We start from the raw sequence: 25,586 nt of genomic DNA on the forward strand, positions 1-25,586 counted from the left end.
TAAAGTCAGTCTGTCTGGCGGTCGAATTGTCCGCTGAGATCTGCGGAGCACCGGGGTTGCAGCCTCTTGCGGTGGCTGGATGGGTGTAGTGTGCTGGAGTACGATGGGCGACTCCAGGGAGGGTTGTGACTGAGCTTCATACTCTCCTGGTTCGACCGGAGACTGGGGGCGCTGGGGGCTGGCTGGCGTGGGCGCGCGGAACTGGTGGAGCTAGCTCGTGGGCTCGGGAGCGCAAGGGGGTGGCAGCATGGGGTATAGGGTGAGAGATCCTTCTGTGGGGGTATAGGGGGCGCTGGATCCGGCGCCAGATCTCGGAGGGATACAGTGTCCTGACGGCCGTCAGGGAATTCGACGAATGCGTACTGGGGGTTGGAGTGGAGCAGGCGCACCTTCTCGGTTTTGTGCGCCCTGACGTGTTTTCTCAGGAGTACGGGGCCCGGCGTCCTCAGCCATGCTGGAAGTGAGACCCCCGTGGTAGTGCCCCTGGAAAAAATGAAGAGCCTCTCGTGAGGGGTCTGGTTGGTCGGCGTACACAAAAGGGACCTAATAGCGTGGAGCGCGTCTGGGAGGACTTCCTGCAACTGGGAGACTTGGAGCTTTCTAGACCGGAGGGTCAGTAGGACGGTCTTCCAGACCGTCGCGTTCTCCCTTTCCACCTGCCCGTTCCCCCTGGGGTTGTAGCTGGTAATCCTGCTCGAGGCAATGCCCTTTTCGAGCAGGTACTGACGCAGCTCGTCGCTCATGAAGGACGAACCCCGGTCGCTGTGTACGTAGCTGGGGAAACCAAACAGGGTGAAGATGCTATGCAGGGCCCTAATAGAAAATGGGAGAATTTGTCTACGACGTTTAAGACGTAAACGTTCTTGTTAGTTGAGGGGAGTGGCCCTTTGAAATCAATCGCAAGGCGTTCAAAGGGCCTAGAAGACTTGACCAGGTGGGCCCTGTCTGGTCCGGTTTGCACTCTGCACAGATCGGGAGGTCCCTGGTGACCGCTTTTACCTCCTCGTTGGAGAAAGGCAGGTTTCGGGCCCTGATGTAGTGGGCGAGCCAGGTGACCCCCGGGTGGCAGAGGTCACTGTGGTTGCTTTTTAATCGGTCGATCTGCGCGCTGGCGCATGTCCCGCGGATAGGGCATCCGGAGGCACGTTGAGCTTCCTGGGTCGATATTTGATATCGTAATTGTAGGTGGAGAGTTCGATCCTCCACCTCAGAATTTTATCGTTTTTTATTTTGCCCCTTTGCGAGTTGTCGAACATGAAGGCAACCGATCTTTGGTCGGTGATGAGGGTGAACCTCCTACCTGCGAGGTAGTGCCTCTAGTGACGGATAGCCTTCACAATGGCTTGTGCTTCTTTCTCGACTGAAGAGTGTCGGAGTTCTGAAGCGGAGAGGGTACGGGAGAAAAATGCAACGGGTCTCCCTGCCTGATTTAACGTGGCTGCAAGAGCTACCTCTGAGGCATCGCTCTCTACCTGAAATGGGGTGGATTCATCCACAGCCCACATGGCCGCTTTGGCGATGTCCTCCTTGATGCCGTCGAAGGCCTGGCGTGCCTCGGCTGACAGGGGAAATCGTGTGGTCCTAAAGAGTGGGCGGGCTTTGTCCGCATATTGAGGGACCCACTGGGTGTAGTCGGAAAAAAATCCCAAGCACCGTTTGAGGGCCTTGGGACAATGAGGGGAGGGAGTTCTAAGACGGGGCGTATAGGGTCCGGGTCGGGGCCCAGGACTCCATTTTCCACGACATATCCGAGGATGGCTAGTCTGAATGTGGAAAACGCATTTCTCCTTGTTGTACGTGAGGTTCAGTTTCTGTGCCGTCTGGAGAAAACGGTGGAGGTTGGCATCGTGGTCCTGCTGGTCATAGCCACAGATGGTGACATTGTCCAAGTACGGAAACGTGGCCCGCAGCCCGTACTGGTCCACCATTCGGTCCATTGCTCGTTGGAACACTGAGACCCCATTAGTGACGCCGAAAGTGACCCGGAGGAAATGGAAGAGGCGGCCATCAGCCTCGAATGCCGTGTAGTGGCGGTCCTCCGGGCGGATTGGGAGCTGGTGGTATGCAGACTTCAGATACACCGTGGAAAATAGCCAGTACTGGGCGATCTGGTTTACCATGTCTGCAATCCTGGGGAGGGGATACGCGCGAGGAGCGTGAATCTATTTATAGTCTGACTGTAGTCGACCACCACCTGAGCTCTCCAGGGACTATTGCTGGCCTCTATAACTTCCTCACTGAGTAGCCTTCGGACCTCTGCTCTGACAAATACCCTATCCTGCAGGCTATACCGCCTGCTACGAGTGGCTACGGGTTTACAGTCCTTAGTGAGATTGGCAAAGAGAGGAGGGGGGGAATTCGCAGCGTAGCGAGGCTGCAGATCGTGAGTGGGGGCAGGGGCCCTCCGAAGCTGAGGGTGAGGCTCTTGAGGTTGCATTGGAAGTCTAGGCCTAATAAGAGTGGCGCGCAGAGTTCGGGAAAAACGTAGAGTTTGAATTTCGAGTAACTAGCGCCTCGGATTGTGAGTGTCGCGGCAGTGCGTCCCTGGATCTGGACTGAGTGGGAGCCTGAAGCGAGCGCGATAGTTTGCTGCGCGGGGAAAACGGGGAGCGAACAGCGTCTTACCAGGTCTGGATGTATGAAACTCGCTATGCTCCCGGAGTCGAAGAGGCATGGCGTTTTGTACCCGTTGATATGGACCTCTGCCATCGAGTTTCGTAGATTCTTTGGTCGTGATTGGTCCAGGGTGACCGCGCTGAGTTGCGGGTAGTCGGCGGCTCGATCAGCTGTGCTGAAGTGGCCCCGTGATGACTGCCCTCTGAGTTCGAATTCCTCCGCTGAGTTGTCCAAGCGCGGAGATGCCGATTGGGCCCGTGGATCGCACGTGGCGGGCGGCGAGGAAGATGGCGTCCAAGATGGCGGCCCCCATGAGTCGCACGTGGCCGGCCGTGTGGTGGAGGTTTTCCAAGATGACGGCCCCCATGGATCGCACGTGGCTGGAGGGGGCGGAGTCGGGGCATAGGTCGCAGCGTTTCGGGCCCCGCGGGGCTGCGAGTGAGGGGAGCGATTACTGCGAGTCGCTGGGGTGTTGGAAGCTGGGGCCCTTTTTGCGAGGCACACTCTTGCATAATGTCCTTTTCGCCCGCAGCTGCTGCAGGCCGCGTTGCGGGCCGGGCAGTGCTGCCGTGGGTGCTGATTCTGGCCGCAGAAATGGCAGGCTGGAACAGCATAGTGGCTGGCTGGAGCAGCATAGTGGCTGGCCGGGGCAGCATGATGGCTGGGCGGCCACATAGCACAGGCCTGGGGGAGTCGCTGGTCGGGGGCCCATGATGGAGTCATGGGGTCCGCGGGGAACGAGTTAAGGCTGCGGAAGGAGACCTCCATCATGGTCGCAGCTTCCACAGTCGTTTCTAAGTCCTGGGCCCCCTTTTCCAGCAGTCGTTGGCGCACATAGTTAGTCCTGAGGCCCGCTACAAAATCATCGCGTACCGCCAATTCCCTGTGTTGGACAAATTATTAAGTTCTCTCAGGAATTCGGCGAGTGATTCCGTAGGCCGCTGACGGCGAGTCGTGGACACATGGCGAGCGTAAACTTCATTAATGGGCCTTACATACATTTTTTCGAGAACTGCTAGCGCCGCAGTTTATGAACTGGCCGAGTTTAGTTGCGTAGAGATTCTGTGGCTCACCCTCGTGTGCAGTAGACTTAGCTTCTGATCCTCTGTAGTTTCGGCTGTGCTCGCTTCGGCCAGGTAGGCCTTGAAGCACCGGATCCAGTGGGAGAAGATTTCTTTAGCCTCTGCATCCTGCGGGTTGAGTTCCAGGTGTCCATGCTTGAGGGCCGATTCCATAATCGATCTTTACTGTTCTTAAGTCGATTAAATTGATGGAACCATCAATTCACCAGACACGTGTTTCCGATGTGAATCTAGGCTTTAATCGACTTACTTCAGAGCCAGCCTGTTACCTGTCGATGAACTCGTAGTGACCCAGGCTGACTCTGGACACGGGTATTTATACAGCTGCACTAGGGGGAGGAGTCATGGGCGGAGCCAAGGGTGGAGCCCAGTACAAGTTCCTGAGTGCTCCCAGCGCTACTCCCCCTAGTGGTAGGATAGCGCTACTGCGCTTACAAAGACAGTGCGAATTAACATATATACATCTATATTACATTCACCACACTTATCTACACTTTTTACTACATTTTCATTCATTCTTGGAATACAACCCATATTTATTACCACTGAAAAGGCGATAGCAGGTCACCTTGAGCAATTATTTTGTAGGTTTTCTTCCCTAAAGGTTATTAGTGAATCGATCTGGCAGCTTTAATGGTGATGTTTCTGGTGCCAACATACATAGAACATAGAACAGTACCACCTAACCCGCACATCTTTGGACTGTGCTGTTCAAATACAATTCACCAAATTTATTGATTCTAATTTCACAACTCTCCATGTTTGAACTCACTTCCCCCGGATTTCTTGTCCAATTCTACAAACTGTTTCATTATCTTACTTCTGTAAAGCCACTCGTTATTTTCACTTCCTGCATTCTTTTACTACACCGTGATCCATTGAATGTAGCATCAATTTCTTGACAGTTCCCTTTACTATCTCTTCAGGTTTGAATGTATTATTCTGTGACTTATTGGCCAGAATTACACACTGGTATTAAAATGTGCAGTCTAAGAAGTTTAATATGACAACAATAACAAATTATAGCGCTTTAACATAATGAAAAATTCCAAGGCACTTCACAAGAGCATTATAAAACGAAGTATGATCGCAAGGCACATCGGTAGATTTTAGGTCAGATGACAAAGTTCAGTCAAAGAGGTAGGTTTTAATGGTTTTAATTGAGAATGGTAAGGCGAGAGATGTACGGAGGAAATTCCAGGGGAAATTTTGGCCGATGCCGAAATAGGGAAATGCAATTGGGTGGAGAATTGGTTCCGGTACCGAAAGCACAGTGGGTGCCAACCTGACACCAAATCTCAATTCTCCGTCACCTTGACAACGGCGTCAGTGCATTCCGGAATGTACGTACAGTAAACACCCTTTGCATATAATTAGCAGGCTTGACCTGGTATTCTTCGAGGCGTCCGCGATTCTCCAACTCAAATGGCCCGAATTCTCGGGGAAATTTCATTTGTGCTTTTAAAAATCGTGAAACTGGCGTCGTGGCTGATGAGGGAGAGAGAGGGTAGGACAGAGAGAGGCGCGACTGTGGGTTGCCGGGCTGGACATTGACCGGGCTGGCTAGGGGGGGAGAGGGTGACGGGGGAACGGGCCAAGTGGTCAGAGTGATCCCCCTCACAGGACTGGGGCAATGCCCAGCCATGGACCGCCATTGCCGTGGCCTGCAAGGCAGCTATCCTGCTGCCACTGACCACCCACCTTGGCCCCTAGTTCCACAGAGTGACACTGGCCCTATGGATGCCCCCAGCCCACCACCTCACCCCATACCCCACACCCCACCCTGCGCCATACCCCCACCACCCAACCGGCCACCACCCGCTGGCAGGGCATCAGACAGCCTACCCAGGGCACGCCCACAGTAGCCCCTACAGGGGCACTGGGTGAGCGTACTGCTGGCAAGGGGAGCGGCAGCTGATGGTACGTCTGGCAGCAGGAATGGGCGCCAGGGCCAGAGGCCTCCATGGTGCTGGCCACCGATGGGGCCTGGTGTGTGGAGATTGGGGGGGTGGGGGAGGACATGCGGGTGCAGAGCCCACAGTGCCAACTGGGGCCACCATGTAGCCCGTTAGACCTGGTTGGACAGGGGATTTCGCACCATGCTAACATGTCAGCCTTTCATGCCCTGAAGACGATGGATATTGGAATTCAACCAGCAATGGCTGCTTCCTGCTAGTCACTGCAACCCTGGGGGATGCCCTACGACTGTATGAGCTGGTGCTGCTCGAGGAGGAGGAAGCCACAGCAGCGCAGTGTGCAGCAGTGGATCCTGCCCCAGAGGAACATTCCCACTGTGACTGGGCCATGCTCACGAGCGCCGCTGCAAGTCCAGGTGGCCCTGGCACATGACTGCCAGTGAGAAGCCCTTTCCTGCTCCTGTTTTCCCTAAGTTTTTTTTTCTCATGTATGGAATGATCTGTCCGGACTGTACACAGAACAGTACTTTTCACTGTACGTGACAATAAACAAATCCAAATCCAAACCCTCAGCCACCACCTGCACAGAGTGGCCCAGGCCTTGGATATGTTGGTTGATCCATGCCCGAAACTTTCGCCCCAAAGGCCTCCACTGCGTACACCACCCGTGCGGTGTTGGCCTGGGTGGCATGCTTGGTCGACGCCACCTCCTGCTCTTGCACACGGTTGGACTCCTCCAACCACACCTGCAGGTGCTGGATTCTCACCGACAACCCCTCATGTAGTCCCTGCATCTCCACGATCAATGGGACCGTCTGTTCCAGAAGCCCAAAACCCGTCTGGACTGCAGTTAGCCCCTGGGGTTGATCCGCCCTCTGAATGTCCACCCCTCAGGAGTTCCTACTTCCACCTGCTGTACCAGAGCATTTATGTGGTGCGTACCAGATAGTGTCCCTAAAGTGCCCAACCGAGATGACTGTCTCTGGGATGGTGAAGGGTGTTGGAGACAGCTGTGTTGGGAAGTCAGTGTCATCCCCGGACTTGGGCTCCGGTGTGTCCTGGGATTCGGGTCGAGTGCTCCCATCTGTGTCAGTGATGTCATCATTACTGGTTGGCACCTGGGGTTCTGCCTGTGGCTATGGCAGAGGCTGGGGTCCGTCACATCACCACCAGCAATACACAAGAAAAGGCGCATGATTGCACTGCGGGCCTGGGGTAGTGGGGGTGTGTTGGGGAGGTGTGGGTGTGTATTGTTGGGGGTTGTGAGGGTAATGGGTGTTTTTTTTAATTTGTTCATGAGATGTGGGCATCGCTGGCTGGGCCAGCATTTATTGCCGATTCCTAATTGCCTTTGAGGGGGCAGTTAAGAGTCAACCACATTGTTGTGGGTCTGGAGTCACATGTAAGCTAGACCAGGTAAGGACCAGATGGATTTTTACGACAGTCGACAATGGTTTCATGGTCATCATTAGACTTTTAATTCCAGATTTTTATTGAATTCAAATTTCACCATCTGCAGTGTGATTAGAACCCAGGTTCCCAGAGCATTACCTTGGGTTTCTGCTTTACTAATCCAGCGACAATACCACTATGCCACCGCCTCCCCATGGGGTGTGAGGGTGTTGTGCAGGGATGACACACATGCCATGGGGAACCACAACTCAGTGAGGTCTCACTTCCTTGCCTGATGCCAACCTGCACCCCGGCGACTGCCCTTTCTTTGGGCCTGCCATCATTTCCAGTGCCCTCTGTTCCACTGCGGTGAGGGGATGCAGGTCCCGCAGTCCCCCTCCAGCCTTCTCCCACTCCCGACAGTTATGAGTGTCCTTCTCCTGAGTGTTAGACTGTCTGACACATGCAGTCCAGGAAGTCGGGAGCTGGTGGTTTCAGTGCCTTGGCACCCGACCATGGCAGCCGGTATGGGTGCCAATATGTGGTGCAGGGTGGGGTTCACCCACCTTCCGGGCTTGTTGATGGAGGTTGGTGCCTGGGACACAGTGCTGCCTACTCACCCTGGCCGCCCTGAGTTGGTCATGCAGTTTTTTCTGGCACGATAAGCCGGTCTGGGCAGTGTTGCCCATGGTGCTGACCACCTCTGCCACCTGCGCCCAGGCCCGATAAACGGCGGCGGCTGGCAGCCTCCTTCCAGGCGATGTGGTCGACCACCATTCCAGCAAAATTCTTCGCCGGGCAACCAGAGAGGCGAAGGCCACAACATCGGTCTTACTCGCCTCCATCAGCTCCGGTTTTTCTGATATCGCCACCATCGAGTCCAGCCCGACATCCACCCCCAGAATCTTTGCTAGTGTCCATAACACTCCCGCCCAATATTTCTAACTTCTCACAGCCCCAGAACATATGCGCATGATTTGCTGGTCCTTGCCCACACTTCTCACACTCGTATGCCACCCCCTGGAAGAACCCACTCATCCTCGCCCGAGACAAGTGCACACTGTGCACCTCCTTAAACTGTATCAAACTCATCCTCGCACACCAAGAGGTCGCATTCACCCAATGCAGTGCCTCACTCCATACTCCCCAAACTATATTCCCCTCAACCCCTCCTCTCATTTCTCCTCTCATAATCAACTGATGTGTGGCCAAGTCCGGAATCCCTCCTCGCAGAATCCTCACGAACCCCACATCAACTTCATATACATTCACCAGCACCTCCTTCAACACCCCGCTCACCAGCACGTTACTCCTGCCCGGACCCCTCACTTCTTTCGCACTCACAAACCCGGGCTGGATTCTCCCAAAATAGGACTATGTCTGCACACCGGCGTAAAAACGCTGGAGGCTAGCAGGGACCCAGAGTAATTCACACAGCTTTAGCTGCGGATACGGGCCCCCGCACTTCCGGTTTTGAGTCCGCGCATGTGCACGACAGCGGCCGCGCTGAGCACCATGGCGGACTCAGACCACGGAGCCACACATAAAAACTAGATACCCCCACCCCAATCGGCCGCGCGCCCGAGCATCTGACCGCGCGGATTTGTCTCCCGGTGGCCTATAAGGACCCCCCACCCCCCGGTGTCCGCCGATGCCCCCCCCCCCCCCCCCCCCCCCCCCCCCCACCAGAGCAGCCGCAGCCTGAGTCCGCAGCCACCACACGAGCATCCCGACCGGCAATAGCAAGTTAGTTCCACGCCGTCGGAAACTCGGCCAGTCGGGGGTGGAGGATCGCTGGGCTGGCCTCTGTCAATGGGCCCTCAGCCATGCGGAGTACTCCGTGATCACGCTGATTCTCGGGTCCTGGAGAATCAGCGTCCCCTTGCGAAACACGATTTCGGCACGGGGCTGCGGAGAATCCAGCCCCCCCGTCTTTTTACTCAGCAAAATGGCCACTCCCCTGTGACTTTGAGTCAAACCCCGAGTAAAATATCTGACCCACCCATTCCTTTCTCAGCCTAACCTGATCCCTCACGCAGAGGTGCGTCTCCTGTACAAAGTCCACCCCTGCTTCCAAACTCCTTAGGTGCGGAAAGACCCGAGATCTCTTCACCTGCCCGTTTAGCTCCCACACGTTCCATGTTATGAGCCTTACCGGAGGCCTGCGCCTCCACTCCCCTCTACTGTCCGCCATCCTCCCCTACCAATTCTGTCCCTTTTAATTTCACCCTATACCAGGCCCATCCAAAATGGCCCCCTTCTCTCCCCATGACAATGCTTCTCATCCAACACCGCCACGTTGCATCTCTTTGATAAAGTAATTGGCCTCCTCTGGGGTTTCAAGATTGTACTCCCGGCCTTCGAAAGTCACCCACATTTTCACCGGGTGCGGCACCCCAAACCTGATCTGAAAGAGAGCCACCTTGGCCCTTTTGAACCGAGCATGCCTTTTTGCCAGTTCTGCCCCAATGTTCTGGTATATTCAGAACTAGTTCACCTCTCATGCACAGTTCTGTTTCTCCCTGGTCCTCCTCAGGATCTCTTCCTTCTCCACAAATATGTGGAGCTTTAGAATCACCACTCGCGGTGGCTCGCCCTGTTCTTGGCTTCTGCCTGAGAGACCTGTGCGCTCTATCCACCTCTGGGGCCTTGTCCAGCATCCCGTCCGCCACCAGCCTTGCCAGCTGTGGTGGACGTATTATACCAATAATCCACCAGTGTATTTGCATCTGTGCTGTTGCCCTTGTATTTGTATCTGTGCTATGCTGTTGCCCTTGTGGGCTTATCCTATGGGCCATTGTATGGCATTATCCATAGGGGAACATGTTGGGGCATGTATGGGCTCAGCTCATGACTCCTCTCCTGGAAGAGAGTTATAAAGAGCAGTCGACCTGTAGGCGGTTCTCAGTATTGGTTCAGTCGCAGGCAGGCACTCTTCTAGTTCTAAATTGATGTTCTAAATTGATTGTCGCATCAATTTAATCAACTTAAATGCAACTATGGAATCGGCCCTCAAACCTGACCGACTGGAACTCGATCCGCAGGCCGCAGAGGCGAAATAAATTTTTTTGCACTGGCTCCGCTGCTTCAAAGCCTATCTCGCAGCCTTCTCCACGCCTTCCGTCACCGACGAACAGAAGCTGAGCCTCTTCCACGCACGGGTGAGCCATCAAATCTCTGTTCAACTCGACAGGGCCTCCTCCTATGCAGATGCCCTCGCGATGCTCGAACGCCACTATGTACGGCCCGTGAACGAGGTCTACGCGCGACACATCCTCACCACTTGCCGCCAACGTCCCGGGGAATCGCTAGAAGACTACCTACACGACCTCAAAGTCCTCGCACGCAGCTGCAACTACCAGGCCGTTACGGCCACTCAACATATGGAACTCGCCATCCGAGACGTCTACGCGGCGGGAGTTCGGTCCACCTATGTGAGACAGCGTCTACTCCTAAAGGGGACCCTGGACCTGGATCAGACAGTAAAGTTAGCCTCCTCTCGGGAAGTAGCGTTTCAGAGCCTTAACCCGTTCCCGGCTGACTACGTGACCCCCTCGTGGACCACCGACCAAAGACTACCCCAGGCCTGTGCCGCACGGCCGCCCGCCCAACATGGGGGGCTACCCTGCTATTTCTGTGGCCAGTCCCAACACCCACAGCAGCACTGCCTGGCCCGTAACACGAACTGCAGCAGCTGCGGGAGAAAAGGACATTTCGCCAAAGTTTGCCTGGCCAGGTCCAAGAACTCTAACTCACAGGCCCGATCCTCTGACTCACAGGTCCGCAGACCCCGCAGTGTGGCAGCGTGTCTGCCGACTCCACCCCCTGCAGACAAGTCATCAGCCTCGTGCTATCCGTGGGGGCAGCTATCTTCCAGCCCTCATAGCACATGCGACTCACAGGGGCCGCCATCTTGGGAATCCTCCCCCCACGCCGCCGTCCACGTGCGATCCATGGGGGCCGCCATCTTAGACGGCAACTTCCTCACCGCCCGCCACACTCGACCAAAGGGGGGCCACCATCTTGGCCGCCATCTGCTACGCGCTCGACGCGTACGATCAACAAGGGCAGCCATCACAGAGCCGCCCCAACACCTCCGACCACGCCGACTACACACAACTCAGCGCGGTCACCCTGGACCAGTCGCGACCCAAGCACCTCCAGAGCTCTATGATGACCGTCCGGGTAAACGGGCACGAGACGCGTTGCCTTTTCGATTCTGGGAGCACAGAGAGCTTCATTCACCCGGACATGGTAAGACGCTGCTTGCTCACAATTTTCCCGGCGCACCAAACCATCTCCCTCGCCTCTGGGTCGCACTCGGTGCAAATCCAAGGGTGCACTACCGCAACCCTAGCAATACAGGGCTCTGGCTCCGAGTACGCCAATTTTAAACTTTATGTGCTCCCAGACTTCTGCGCTCTTCTCCTATTGGGACTAGATTTCCAATGCAACCTCAGGAGCCTAAACCTGAAGTTCGGGGGGTCCCTACCCCCACTCACCATATGCAGCCTCGCGACCCTAAAAGTCGACCTTCCCCCACTCTACACAGTATGCGCTATAGCATACAGGACAGGACTTTTATCAGGTCCGAGGTCCAGCGACTCTTGCGGGAGGGAGTAATTGAGGCCAGCAATAGCCCCTGGAGAGCTCAGTTGGTGGTCGTCAAGACCGGGGAAAAGAACTGGATGGTTGTAGATTACAGCCAAACCATAAACTGGTACACGCAACTCGATGCGTACCCCCTTCCCAGGATTGCAGACATGGTAAACCAGATCGCACACTACCGGGTGTTCTCCACGGTGGATCTGAAATCTGCATACCACCAGCTCCCAATCCACCCGGAAAACTGCCACTACACGCCTTTTGAGGCAGACGGCCGCCTTTTCCACTTCCTTCAGGTCCCCTTTGGCGTCACGAATGGGGTTTTGGTGTTCCAAAGAAGAATGGACAGAATGATGGACCAGTACGGGCTGCGGGCCACATTTCCATACTTGGACAATGTTGCTATCTGCGGCCATGATCAGCAGGACCATGACGCCAACCTCCACTGATTTCTCCAAACCGCCCAAACCCTAAACCTCACGTACAACAAGGAGGAATGCATTTTCCGCACAACCAGACTAGCCATCCTCGGCTACATCGTGGAAAATGGGGTTCTAGGACCCGACCCTGACTGTATGCGCCCCCTCCTTCAACTTCCCCTCCCCCACTGCCCCAAGGCCCTGAAGAGGTGCCTCGGGTTCTTTTCATATTATGCCCAGTGGGTCCCCAACTATGCGGACAAAGCCCGCCCACTATTCAAGGCCACCATCTTCCCACTGGCAACTGAGGCCCGCCAGGCCTTCAGCTGCATCAAGGCGGACATCGCCAAAGCCGCGATGCATCAGAGGTCGCCCTCGCCGCTACCCTCAATCAGGCAGGCAGGCCAGTAGCATTTTTTTCGCGCACCCTCGCCACCTCCGAAATTCGGCACTCCTCAGTCGAGAAGGAGGCCCAAGCCATCGTGGAAGCCGCACGGCACTGGAGGCACTACCTCGCTGGTAGGAGGTTTACCCTCGTCACCGACCAACGATCGGTAGCCTTCATGTTCGACAATACACAGCGGGGCAAAATCAAGAACGATAAGATCGTGAGGTGGAGGATCGAACTCTCCACCCATAATTACTATATAGTATATCGTCCTCGGAAGCTCAACGAGCCCCCAGATGCCCTGTCCTGCGGCACATGCGCCAGCGCGCAAGATGACCGACTACGGCCTATCCACGATGACCTCTGCCACCCAGGGGTCACCCGGCTTATCCACTATATCAAGGCCCGCAATCTGCCCTACTCCACCGAGGAGGTCAGAGCCATGACCAGGGACTGCCAGATCTGTGTGGAGTGTAAACCGCACTTCCATCGACCAGATAAGGCCCACCTGGTAAAGGCATCCCGGCCCTTTGAGCGCCTCAGTATCGATTTAAAAGTGCCCCTCCCCTCCAATAACCGCAATACATATTTCCTCAATATTATTGATGAGTTCTCCCGCTTCCCCTTTGTAATCCCTTGCCCCGATATGACCACGTTCACCATCATTAAAGCCCTTCATAGTGTCTTCACCCTGTTTGGTTTCCCCATTTATGTCCACATGACTGGGGCTCGTCGTTCATGAGCGACAAACTGCGTCAGTACCTGCTCAGTAAGGACATCACCTCGAGCAGGACTACCAGTTATAACCCCAGGGGAAACGGGCAGGTGGAGAGGGAGAAAGCGACGGTCTGGAAGACCGTTCTACTGACCCTGCGGTCCAGGAATCTCCCAATTTCTCACTGGCAGGAGGTCCTCCCCGATGCACTCCACTCTATTAGGTTCCTACTTTGCACGGCCACAAACGAGACCCCTCATGACCGCCTATTTGTTTTCCCTAGGAGGTCCACCTCAGGGGCCTCGCTTCCATCCTGGCTGAAGACACCGGGGCCAGTCCTACTTAGAAGGCACGTCAGGAGCCATAAGTCCGATCCTCTGGTAGAGAGGGTCCAGCTCCTACACTCCAACCCCCATTACGCTTATATCGAACACCCCAATGGCCGACAGGATACGGTCTCCCTCCGGGACCTGGCGCCCGCCGGTTCCACCACCACCACCACCGACCCTCCACCATATCCCGCCCAACCAACCATGACCAGCGCCCCCGCCCCATATGGCTCCCGCGCTCCCTCCCGCCCGCCATCCCCCCTTCACCGATCCACAGGAATGAAGCTCCAGAAGAGACGCTCCCGGAGTCCACGTCTGTACCCGCACCAGCGCCCTCACTACCGATGCCAGCACAGATGAGTTCGACACCCGGGCCAGCAACAACGCCAGAGCTTCAGCGATCACAGCGCAAAATCCATGCGCCAGACCGGCTGAACTTATGAACCCGTCACCCCCGCCGGACTTCATTTTTTTAACAGGGGGTGAATGTGGTGAATGTATTATACCAATAATCCCCCAGTGTATTTGTATCTGTGCTATGCTGTTGCCCTTGTGGGCTTCTCCTATGGGCCATTGTATGGCAATATCCATAGGGGAACATGTTGGGGCATGTATGGGCTCCGCCCATGGCTCCTCCCTTTGAAGAGAGGTATAAAGAGCAGTCGACCTGTAGGCGGTTCTCAGTATTGGTTCAATCGCAGGCAGGCACTGTTCTAAGTTGATTAAAGCCACGGTTTACTTCTACTCATGTCTCAAGTAAATTGATGGTTGCATCACCAGCACCCTCGAGACATATCTTGTGGCACTCGTTCCTTCCACTCTTCAGGCAGGCCGACGATACGCAGATTCTGCCTTCTAGGCCTGTTCTCCTGCTCTTCTATCTTTCCTCTTAATGACTTGTAAAGGTCCCCCCAGAAGTCCAACCTTCCCCTCCAATGCCACCACCCGAGCATTGTGGTTCGACATCACCCTCTCCATCTCTCGGACCTGCGACCCTTGTGCCTCGAAACACTTGTCGACCCTTTCCATCGAACCTTTCAGGGGTGCAACCGTTCCTTTGATGCTCTTCGGTCGGTCTTCCTGCATTTCCTTTCTTTGTTGGCGAAACTCCTCTCTAATAAACGCCATTCACTGCTCCATCTGGGGTTTTCCAACCTACGACAATCCTTCCCTCTCCGCCATCTTTCCAATTGCTACTGCGCCACAGGTCTCTTCCAGTTCCTCGCCAGGTGTTTCACCTTCTTCTGCCGGGTCTGATAACCAGCAGACATGCCACTCACAGTGGGATCTTCACCTCCACACCTTCAACTACACTTTCCCGTCAAAATTCTCCCGTTTTGGGGTAGAAAGAGCTCAGATCTACGCCTTTGAGCTGGGGCTGCCCTGTGTGTGACCATTCACTCCATGGCCACCACTGGAACTCCTGGCAACAGTTTCAGTAATCATTTACAATGGTGTCGATAAACTGGCACCATTAATACAAAATAGGTCCAGTCTGGAAATGTAGCAGAAGAGATGGATAAAATAAAACTCAAATCTCTGAAAAATAAATAAATGAGAAACAAAACAGTGGGATGCATTCTCCACTGGCGAGATTCTCCATTTCTCCGGCAGCGCACACCCGCCCGCAGGTTTCCCAGCTTTGTGGGGTGGCTACAATAGAAAATCCCATTGGCCAGCAGCGGAACGGAGAATCAAGCTGCTAATGTGGGTGGGGAGGCGGAGAATTCATCTCAGTATTTTACATGCAGGCTAGTACCTCCCTGCCAGTTAGCAACAGATATTATTATGCCTTATGTAACTTCTCATGATTCCTTGATTCTTTAAGATAAAGGAGAAAAAAATACAACACATTTACATTGACACATCCTACTTTAATATTATGGAAATCTAACAAAAAGAAAGAAAAATCGATAAAAACAAGTAACCAAAAAAAGCCAACCAAAAAAAATTGCGTCGTTTCCTTTAAAAATGCTGTTTCATAGATCTGTGCAATATTTGATCTTTATTTCTGAACCATTCCCGATCCCCTGATTTTGTGATATGCAATTGTTTATTTTTTTTAATGGAGATGCAGATCATGTGCAAACATTATAGATGGCTACCAAGATCTTGTTAACTTGGTGACATCATGTTAATAATAAATATCCATGTTTTTAAACATAGACACACTCTCTTTGCCTGCTAATTTTTGTTCTACTGTGCCCAGCAGGAAATGAACGGGTTATAATAACTGCTTACACATACTGTTTATGGAAGTTTCACTCTCAGGGAGGATTGTGCATTAGTACTCATCCTGACTGTATATAAGTAAAGCTCAGCTTGTTGAATGTGTCATAGATTCATTAGTTAAAGAAGAAATACTACATGTTTCTTGTGTGGACTGCCAAGCACAATTTAAAAAATGATTTTTGACAACTAAATGGCTAAATCTAAAGCATTGGAAAATAGTGCAGTGGCATGACAGAATGTTTCGAAGAGCTTTGAGTGCAGAATGTTGCCCTGAACATGTATATTTCAAAACCCCAAATATTGATTAACTTGCAATAGAACTTGCCAAAAATGTTTGGTTTACGAATATAGAGGATGATGTCTAATACAAGCTGATATTTTCAATTTTCAGGGTTGTGAGGCAAGTAGCAAGAATTCTCCATAAGTTAGAGGGTGTTGCCTCATCCGTCCGTTGGACTTTGCACATACTCTCATGTGCTGTTCTAGTTTCCTTTGTGGTGAGCTGGCTGAAGAACCCAGAAGTTGAAATGTCTAGTTCTTTTCCTGTAGATTTAATTTTAGTAAACAACTAGCCAAAAAAACTCCTTTGCCAAGCAAAAGAGACAAGGCCATAAGAATATTAATCTGTTTCCACAGTGCAAGCAACATCCTGCCACACTGTGTGTGTTCTCGTCCATTGATTTCAGTTAATTTGTGGTCGTCATAGTCTGCTGTCTCTGCCACAGCGTTTAAGTCTAGCACCTGAGTATTTGTGATATCTACAGCACATGCAAACATTGTGAAGCTTCACACTGCCTCTGAAGTCTGCCTCACTCTGCTAATGTAACATGTTCAAGTGCAGCTGGATGTGCATTGCTGAATTCCACATCTTGATGATGCAGAGTGATGAAGTGAATGTCACCAATGTGAAGGTTACACAGTCAAATGACTGGAGTTGGGAAAAAGGTAGCTCTTTTTAAATCTTGTAAGATGTATTTTAGCTTCAGCAGGAGAGAACTTTTTTTCAATAATTATCTAGATTTTTATGTTTCGACTAGATACAATCAGGAGTTTGTTGAACTATAATGTGCAACTATCAAAATGCTATCAAGGAAGCCATTTTAAGCAAACATTGCAAATTATAAGGATCTGCATTTTAAAAAAGTGTGATCTGTCCTCACTGAAGGACGCAATAAGCTTGGGGCAAACGATACAGAGGTACAATGGGGAAAGGTTGCTGTTTAAGACGTTTTAGCCATATTACACTGAGAGGCTAGAAACTGTAGAATTTCTGGGCCAAATGCCTGACATAGAATGAATATTGAAATTGTGATGAAGCACCTCCAGAATACAACATGCTGTATGGAGAAAAGTTGAATTATATTGCATTTTCTGTACTATTCAATTTAAAGTATTTTGACCTTTTGCTCTCTGCCTGACATGGAATGTCTATTGTAAGTATCGAGAGTATTGCAATTACATTGAGACACCTTAGAGGATCATGTACAGAGCAGAAAAGTTGAATTTAATCACATTTTCAGTAATATTCGATTTGCAATGTTTTGTAATGTGCTTATTACAAATTTCATAAATAAAGTATATTTTTGAAAAAAAATCAATCCTGGCAATTTTAAGCAATTTGTTTTCCTCTGTTGTTTCAGCTGAACAAGAATTTGTCAAGATAATCATCATTGTTGTAGTAATGACAGTGATGGTCGTTGTAATCATTTGCTTGCTGAACCACTACAAACTTTTAACACGGTCTTTCATAAATCGACAAAGTCAAGACAGGCGGCAAGAGGAAGCTCTGCAGCCAGTAAGTTCAACACTGTACACTTATTGTTCAAATTGAAACTATTTTACAAAATAAGTGTGGAAATATATGTTGTGAACACATTACCAGATCATTCCAAAGGACCTTCTAAATATATGCTAACTTTTGTTCCTAATTTGCTCATTCCACTGTTATTAAGCTCTTTATTAACTTTTCATAACTTTGACTAGTTGCAGGAAGTGTAAGAATGTTCCAAATTAAAACCTTTTTAAACCTTTATTGGTCCATTTTTGCAAAATGTGCATTTTTTGGACAGTAGACAGTGGCTTCTACAATTTATTATGTAATTTTATGTAATGAGAAACCTGTTGAATTTGAAGTGAAATGCACAGACTTTTTAAGGTTAGGAATTTCAAATTTTCTGCCTCAAATGTTTGCAGAGATTTTGCTCAGAAATAGCCTTGATTAATACACATCATAAAATATTTGGTTTCATTATGTTAAGAATCTATATGTGTTTAAAGAGTATAATGTGGGGGGTTAAAAAAATTCTCAAGTGATTAAAGTGCAAATTAAGATAATTGGGAGTACATATAATTTACATAAGGGTAAATAGATCTATGAAGTGGACAAGTTGGCAAAGGTGTTTTGCAATTCCCGGAATTGTTGTAGGATTTTAATTTTTAAAAATTCTTTCATGCGATGTGTGCAATGCTCGCAAGACCAGCATATGATGTCCATTCCTTATTGTTCTTGAGGAGGTGATGGTAAGCTATCTTCTGAACCACCGGCTTTGGGTATTCCCACAGTGTGGTTGGGAAGGGAGTTCAGGATTTTGATCGAGCGACAGTGAAGAAAAAGTGATATAGTTCCAAGTTTGGATGATGTGTGGCTAATGGAGAACTTGCAGGTGGTGGTTTCCCATATGCCCATGTTTTACTAGCCAGCACGTTGTGTGGAATACATTATTGGTGATGGAAAGAATTTCTCTCCCCTCCTCCACTCCTGCCCAACCTCTACCACAAGCCCCACAATCAGAAGAAACTAGCGGGCTGATTTTTGTCTGTTGGTATAAATTGTTAAAAACTTGTGCTCCTTCCTACCATAGTGATAACAGGGTAATAGTGCTCTCAATTATTGAGTCAGCTTATGAACATGTGATCAAGGAGAAGGAGCACGCCATTCAGTCTCTACAGTGCAGAAGGAAGCCATTTGGCCCATCGAATCTGCACCAACCTTCCAAAAGCGCACTCTACCTAGGCCTACTCTCCCGCTGTATACCCTGTAGTGATCTATGTGTTATGTGTTAATATATGTTCAGCTAATGTAAAGTAAGTACAGACAGATGATCACTAGATGGCAACACTAATAGGAGCTATATAAGGAGTTTCCCGCTCTTTCTGTAGGTTAGTGTGTGTGGAGAACAGCTAGAGTGATGACGTGATCAGATCAGAGTGCAGTGTAATATCATAATTGTTAGTTTAATCTTAACTTACTTACTTGTTTTACTAGTCTACTATTAAAGTGAAAGAACTCACAAGATTATTATATATTCCTCAATAAATAATTTGTCATCATATGGAAGACTTCGACTACTTCTCATCAGAATTCAATACAATCCGGCAAGACAAAAGAGTAATATTTACATTACAATACAGTAATATAACATACCCGTAAGCCTGCTCATTGATCATTGCCAATCCACCTAACATGCATGTCTTTGGACTGTGGGAGGAAACCGGAACACCCAGAGGAAACGAACTAATGGCACAGATCATCGTGAATGATTATGATGTGGTAGGCATCACAGAGGCATGGCTGCAGGGGGTTCAGGACTGGCAGTTAAACATCCAAGGATATACAACCTATCGAAAAGACAGGGAGGTGGGCCGAGGGGGTGGGGTTGCCTTGTTAGTTAAGAACAAAATTAAATCTATGGCACTAAACGACATAGGGTCGGATGATGTGGAGTCTGTGTGGGTAGAATTGAGGAACCACAAAGGCAAAAAAACCATAATGTGAGTTATGTACAGACCTCCTAACAGTGGTCAGGACCAGGGGCGCAACATGTACCGGGAAATAGAAAAGGCATGTCAGAAAGGCAAGGTCACGGTGATCATGGGGGACTTCAATATGCAGGTGGATTGGGTAAATAACGTAGCCAGTGGATCCAAAGAAAAGGAATTCATGGAATGCTTACAAGATGGCTTTTTGGAACAGCTTGTCATGGAGCCCACAAGGGAGCAGGCTAGTCTGGACCTAGTGCTATGTAATGAACCAGACTTTATAAAAGATCTTAAAGTAAGGGAACACTTAGGAAGCAGTGATCATAATATGGTTGAGTTCAGTCTGCAGTTTGAAAGAGAGAAGGCAAAATCGGATGTAATGGTGTTACAGTTAAATAAAGGTAATTACGAGGGCATGAGAGAGGAACTGGCGAAAATCGACTGGAAGCAGACCCTAGTGGGGAAGACAGCAGAGCAAAAATGGCAGGAGTTTGTATGCATAATTGAGGACACTGTACAGAGGTTCATCCCCAAGAAAAGAAAGATTATCCGGGGAGGGATTAGACAGCCATGGCTGATAAAGGAGGTCAGGAAATGTATCAAAGAAAAAGAGAGATCCTATAAAGTTTGCCAAAAGCACTGGGAAATCAGAAGATTGGGAAGGCTACAAAAACAAACAGAGGTTAACAAAGAGACAAATAAGGAAGGAGAGGATCAAATATGAAGGCAGGCTAGCCAGTAATATAAGAAATGATAGTAAAAGTTTCTTTCAATACATAAGAAACAAACGACAGGCCAAAGTAGACATTGGGCCATTTCAAACTGATTCCGGAAGGCTAGTGATGGGAGACGAGGAAATGGCTGGAGAACTTAATAAGTACTTTGCGTCTGTCTTCACAGTGGAAGACATGAGTAATATCCCAAAAATTATAGAGGGTCAGGGGGCTGAGTTGAGTATGGTTGCCATTACAAAAGAGATGGTGCTAAAAAAGCTAAAAGGTCTTAAAATTGACAAATCTCCTGGCCCCGATGGGCTACACCCTAGAGTTCTGAGGGAGGTGGCTGAAGAAATAGCGGAAGCGTTGGTTGAGATCTTTCAAAAATCACTGGAGTCAGGGAAAGTCCCGAACGATTGGAAGATCGCTGTTGTAACCCCCTTGTTCAAGAAAGGATCAAGACAAAAGATGGAAAATTATAGGCCAATTAGCCTAACCTCGGTTGTTGGTAAAATTCTAGAATCGATCGTTAAGGATGAGATTTCTAAATTCTTGGAAGAGCAGGGTCGGATTAGAACAAGTCAACATGGATTTAGTAAGGGGAGGTCGTGCCTGACGAACCTGTTAGAATTCTTTGAGGAGGTGACAAGTAGGTTAGACCAGGGAAACCCAGTGGATGTGGTCTATCTGGATTTCCAAAAGGCCTTTGATAAGGTGCCACACAGGAGGCTGCTGAGTAAGGTGAGGGCCCATGGTGTTCGAGGTGAGCTACTGGCATGGGTTGAGGATTGGCTATCTGACAGAAGGCAGAGAGTTGGGATAAAAGGTTCTTTTTCGGAATGGCAGCCGGTGACCAGCGGTGTCCCACAGGGTTCAGTGTTGGGGCCGCAGCTGTTCACCATATATATTAATGATCTGGATGAAGGGACTGGGGGCATTCTAGCGAAGTTTGCCGATGATACAAAGTTAGGTGGTCAGGCAGGTAGTGCTGAGGAAGTGGGGAGGCTGCAGAAGGATCTAGACAGTTTGGGAGAGTGGTGCAGGAAATGGCTGATGCAATTCACCGTGAGAAAATGTGAGGTCTTGCACTTTGGAAAAAAGAATCCAAGCATAGACTACTTTCTAAACGGTGAGAAAATTCATAATGCCAAAGTACAAAGGGATCTGGGAGTGCTAGTCGAGGATTCCCTAAAGGTAAACATGCAGGTTGAATCTGTGATTAAGAAAGCGAATGCAATGTTGTCATTTATCTCAAGAGGGTTGGAATATAAAAGCAGCGATGTGCTACTGAGCCTTTATAAGGCTCTGGTTAGGCCCCATTTGGAGTACTGTGTCCAGTTTTGGGCCCCACATCTCAGGAAGGACATACTGGCACTGGAGCGTGTCCAGCGGAGATTCACACGGATGATCCCTGGAATGGCGGGTCTAACATATGATGAACGGCTGAGGATCCTGGGATTGTATTCATTGGAGTTTAGAAGGTTAAGGGGAGATCTAATAGAAACTTACAAGATAATACATGGCTTAAAAAGGGTGGACGCAAAGAAACTGTTTCCGTTAGGCGAGGAGACGAGGACCCGTGGGCACAGCCTTAGAATTAGAGGGGGTAAATTCAGAACAGAAATGCGGAGACATTTCTTCAGCCAGAGAGTGGTGGGCCTGTGGAATTCACTGCCGCGGAGTGCAGTGGAGGCCGGGACGCTAAATGGCTTCAAGGCAGAGATAGATAAATTCTTGATGTCGCGAGGAATTAAGGGCTACGGGGAGAATGCTGGTAGGTGGAGTTGAAATGCCCATCAGCCATGATTGAATGGCGGAGTGGACTCGATGGGCCGAATGGCCTTACTTCCACTCCTATGTCTTATGGTCTTATGGAAACCCACGTAGACACAGGGAGAACATGCAAACTCCACACAAACAGTCACCCAAGGTTGGAATCAAACCTGTGTCCCTGGAACTGTGAGGCAGCAGTACGAACCACTGTGCAACCGTCCCTCAAGCCTGCTCCACCATTCAATAACGTCATGGCTGATCTGATTGTAACCTCAAATCTGCACTCCGCCTACTCCTGATAACCTATCACCACCTTGCTTACCAAGAATCTATTCACCTCTACCTTAAAAATATTCAAGAGCTCTGTCTCCACAACCTTTTCAGGAAGAGAGTTCACAGGAAAGACTCACAACCCTCTGAGTAAAAGCATTTTGTCTCATCTCCATTTTGAATGGACGACCCTTTATTTCTAAGCAGTGAGCCTCTAGTTTTAGATTCTCCCACAAGAAGAAACATCCACTCCACATCCACTCTGCCAATACCCCTCAGGTTCTTATCACAGAATCATAGAATTTACAGCGCAGAAAGAGGCCATTCGGCCCATCAAGTTTGCACCGCCCTTGGAACGAGCACCCTATTTAAGCCCACACCTCCACCCTATCCCTGTAACTCAATAACCCCACCTAACCTTTTTGACACGAAGGTGTAATTTAGCATGGCCAATCCACCTAACCTACACATCTTTGGACTGTGGGAGGAAACCGAACACACATTTCCTTGTTTTTAGCTGCTTCTGGGATGACACTTGTATCCTCTATAGTGAAGAGTGATGCAAAATACCTATTCAATTCTTCTGCCATCTCCTTTTTCCATTATCTTATCTGAAAAAAATTTCAAGATCTACTTGTGGGTTTGGGCGGGTGGTGGGAGTGCAAAATAGTCTCCAAGTAGAGTTTATACAGACGGTAAGAACTAAAGGAAGGTATTGCGCTTGGGTGACAAAACCTATGAAAACTTATATAGAAAGCATTTGAATCCATTAGCAGCCTTTGTCGATGTTGAAGCAATAGGGAGTGAATAAATGTCAGGCAAATATCACAGAGAATCACAGAGTTGTTACAGTGCAGTAGGAGGCCATTCTGAAAGAGAATTCTACCTAGTCCCAATCCCCTGCCTTATCCCTGTAACCTTACACATTCTTTCTTTTCAGAGAGCAATCCAATTCTCTTTTGAATACACAGACACACACATGTCCCCCTCTCTTGCACACCGCACACACCTGCGTAGGGCACCCCCAGCCCCGATTGCCAGCTCACATAAAATGCCAGATTGGCACACTGGCAGTGCCAACCTGGCACCCTGGCAGTGCCACCTGGGCACCTTGGCAGCCAGGCTGCCAGAGTTCTAGACTTGCAGTTCCAGGGTGCCCAGGTGGTAGCAGCAGTTAGGGTACCACCCTGCCTAAAGGGCATGTACCTGGGGGTGTCCGATCCCCTGGGAGAGCCCCACGAGTGCCATTCCATTTGTGGGGACCAATGCTGAACGGCACTTGCCCGAGATCTCCAAGGTGAAAGGATAGATCCCACCACCTCGGGTATCTTGGTGCCATTGGGAAATGGTCTTTAGTTTAAAGAAAATAAAAGGGGTTGTTAAAAGCGCTTTAGCTACTGAGAGATGGCCATTGTTAGGCCATTGACTTGTCAAATATTTAAGTGCAATTCTGTGCAATGGGTGTGCTGAAGGTAGTATACACATTGTGTAGATAATCATTCGTTGTGAGATAATATACATTCTACAAAAATAGAGTCAGAGAAAAGCTTGACATTGCTGGCTTGAAACAAATGCTGCAGGGAAAATAAATCTTTAAAATTAGTTCTTTGGAATCAAGTCATCAATTGTTAGATTGTTTTACAAAAGTAGAAATTCTAGAGGTCCTGGAGGGGGTGGAGGTCACATAATATAGTGCTTTACGTGGAACATTAGAAGTATTTGATTTAATTTGTTTAGAAATTTGACTGTACATATTAACTCTAATTTTTATTTAAAGTGAGAAAAGAAAATTATTGATTGTGTATTAATTGTATGCAGATGATGATCTTGAACTGGGGATTCACTTAAGTCCCTAATAAATAAAAACAAATTAAAACTGTGGTGATTTGAGTAAGGAGGTGCATGCTTATAATACTTACCTCTGCAAGTAAATATAAAAGAGTGTAAAGATTGTCTCAATTCATCCTTCACCACTGGTTTTCTGGAACCGAGCACGGCAGAGAGTTAAAAACAGCCAGATTAATGTTGTGCCTGGAACCTGGTTTCTTCAATTTTAAGAAATTTTATTTGCTTTTCTTATGGGTGCAAAATTCTCAGGAGAGCTCTTTTTGGGCTCTGCAAGATACTTTTAGGCATCCTGCACTGGGCTATCCTCTTCCCTCCCCTGAGATACTTCTGAAAACCTCTCCCCTTCCAAAATCAGATCGGCCTTCCTGAAAGTGAACCCTCGGAAGGTGACGGGCCCGGACAGGATCCCTGGTCGTGCACTCAGAGCCTGCGTGGACCAGCTGGCAGATGTGTTTGCTGACATCTCCAACCGGTCCCTACTCCGGTCCGAGGTCCCCACCTGCTTCAAGAAGACCACCCTCATACAGGTGCTAAAGAAGAACCAGGAAACATGCCTCAATTAATACTGTCCGGTGGCCCTGACATTAATTGTAATGAAGTTCTTTGAGAGGTTGGTCATGAAGTGCATCAACTCCATACTCCCAGAATGCCTAGATCCACTGCAATTCGCATACCGCCGCAACCGGTCCACAGCAGACGCCATCTCCCTCACATCTCTACAGCATCTCGACAACAAGGACTCCTACATCAGACTCCTATTTATTGACTACAGCTCCGCCTTCAACACCATAATCCCAGCCAAGCTCTTATCAAAGCTCCAAAACCTAGGACTTGGCTCCTCCCTCTGCAACTGGATCCTCAACGTTCTGATCCACAGACCACAATCAATAAGAATAGACAACAACACCTCCACGATAGTCCTCAATACTGGAACTAGTGGAGTGGTGCAACGACAACAATCTATCCCTCACTGCCTGCAAAACTAAAGAGCTGGTCATTGACTTCAGGAAGCAGAGTACTGTACACACCCATGTCAGCATCAACGGGGCCGAGGTGGAGATGGTTGACAGCTTTGAATTCCTTGGGATGCACATCACCGAAAATCTGTCCTGGTCCATCCACATCGCGCTACCACCAAGAAAGCACAACAGCGTCTCAGGAAACTAAGGAAATTCGGCATGTCCACACTGACTCTTACCAACTTTTACAGATGCATCACAGAAAGCATCCTATCTGGCTGTATCACAGCCTGGTATGGCAACTGCTCGGCCCAAGACTACAAGAAACTTCAGAGTCATGAACACAGCCCAGTCCATCACACAAACCTGCCTCCCATCCATTGACTCCATCTACACCTCCCGCTGCCTGTGGAAAGCGGGCAGCATAATCAAAGACCCCTCCCACCCGGTTTACTCACTCTTCCAACTTCTTCCATCGGGCAGGAGATACAAAAGTCTGAGAACGCACATGAACAGACTCAAAAACAGCTTCTTCCCCGCTATTACCAGATTCCTAAATTACCCTCT

At 49.7% G+C, this 25,586-nt stretch overlaps 1 protein-coding gene across 3 annotated transcripts in view; it reads left to right on the forward strand.

Annotated features, from left to right (window-relative positions):
• ldlrad4a (low density lipoprotein receptor class A domain containing 4a) overlaps positions 1–25,586 on the forward strand; it is a 405,943-nt gene that overhangs the window by 357,992 nt on the left and 22,365 nt on the right. For 2 of the 3 annotated variants that reach the window (XM_038808646.1, XM_038808647.1), the window contains exon 5: positions 17,335–17,489. In XM_038808646.1, the coding sequence (XP_038664574.1) occupies positions 17,335–17,489 (155 nt within the window). Of the gene's footprint in view, positions 1–16,105; positions 16,640–17,334; positions 17,490–25,586 lie in introns of those variants that run through there. The other variant, XM_038808648.1, reaches the window with a different exon arrangement.

The sequence above is a fragment of the Scyliorhinus canicula genome, chromosome 10, assembly GCF_902713615.1.
Source record: "Scyliorhinus canicula chromosome 10, sScyCan1.1, whole genome shotgun sequence".
Classification (NCBI taxonomy): Eukaryota; Metazoa; Chordata; class Chondrichthyes; order Carcharhiniformes; family Scyliorhinidae; genus Scyliorhinus; species Scyliorhinus canicula.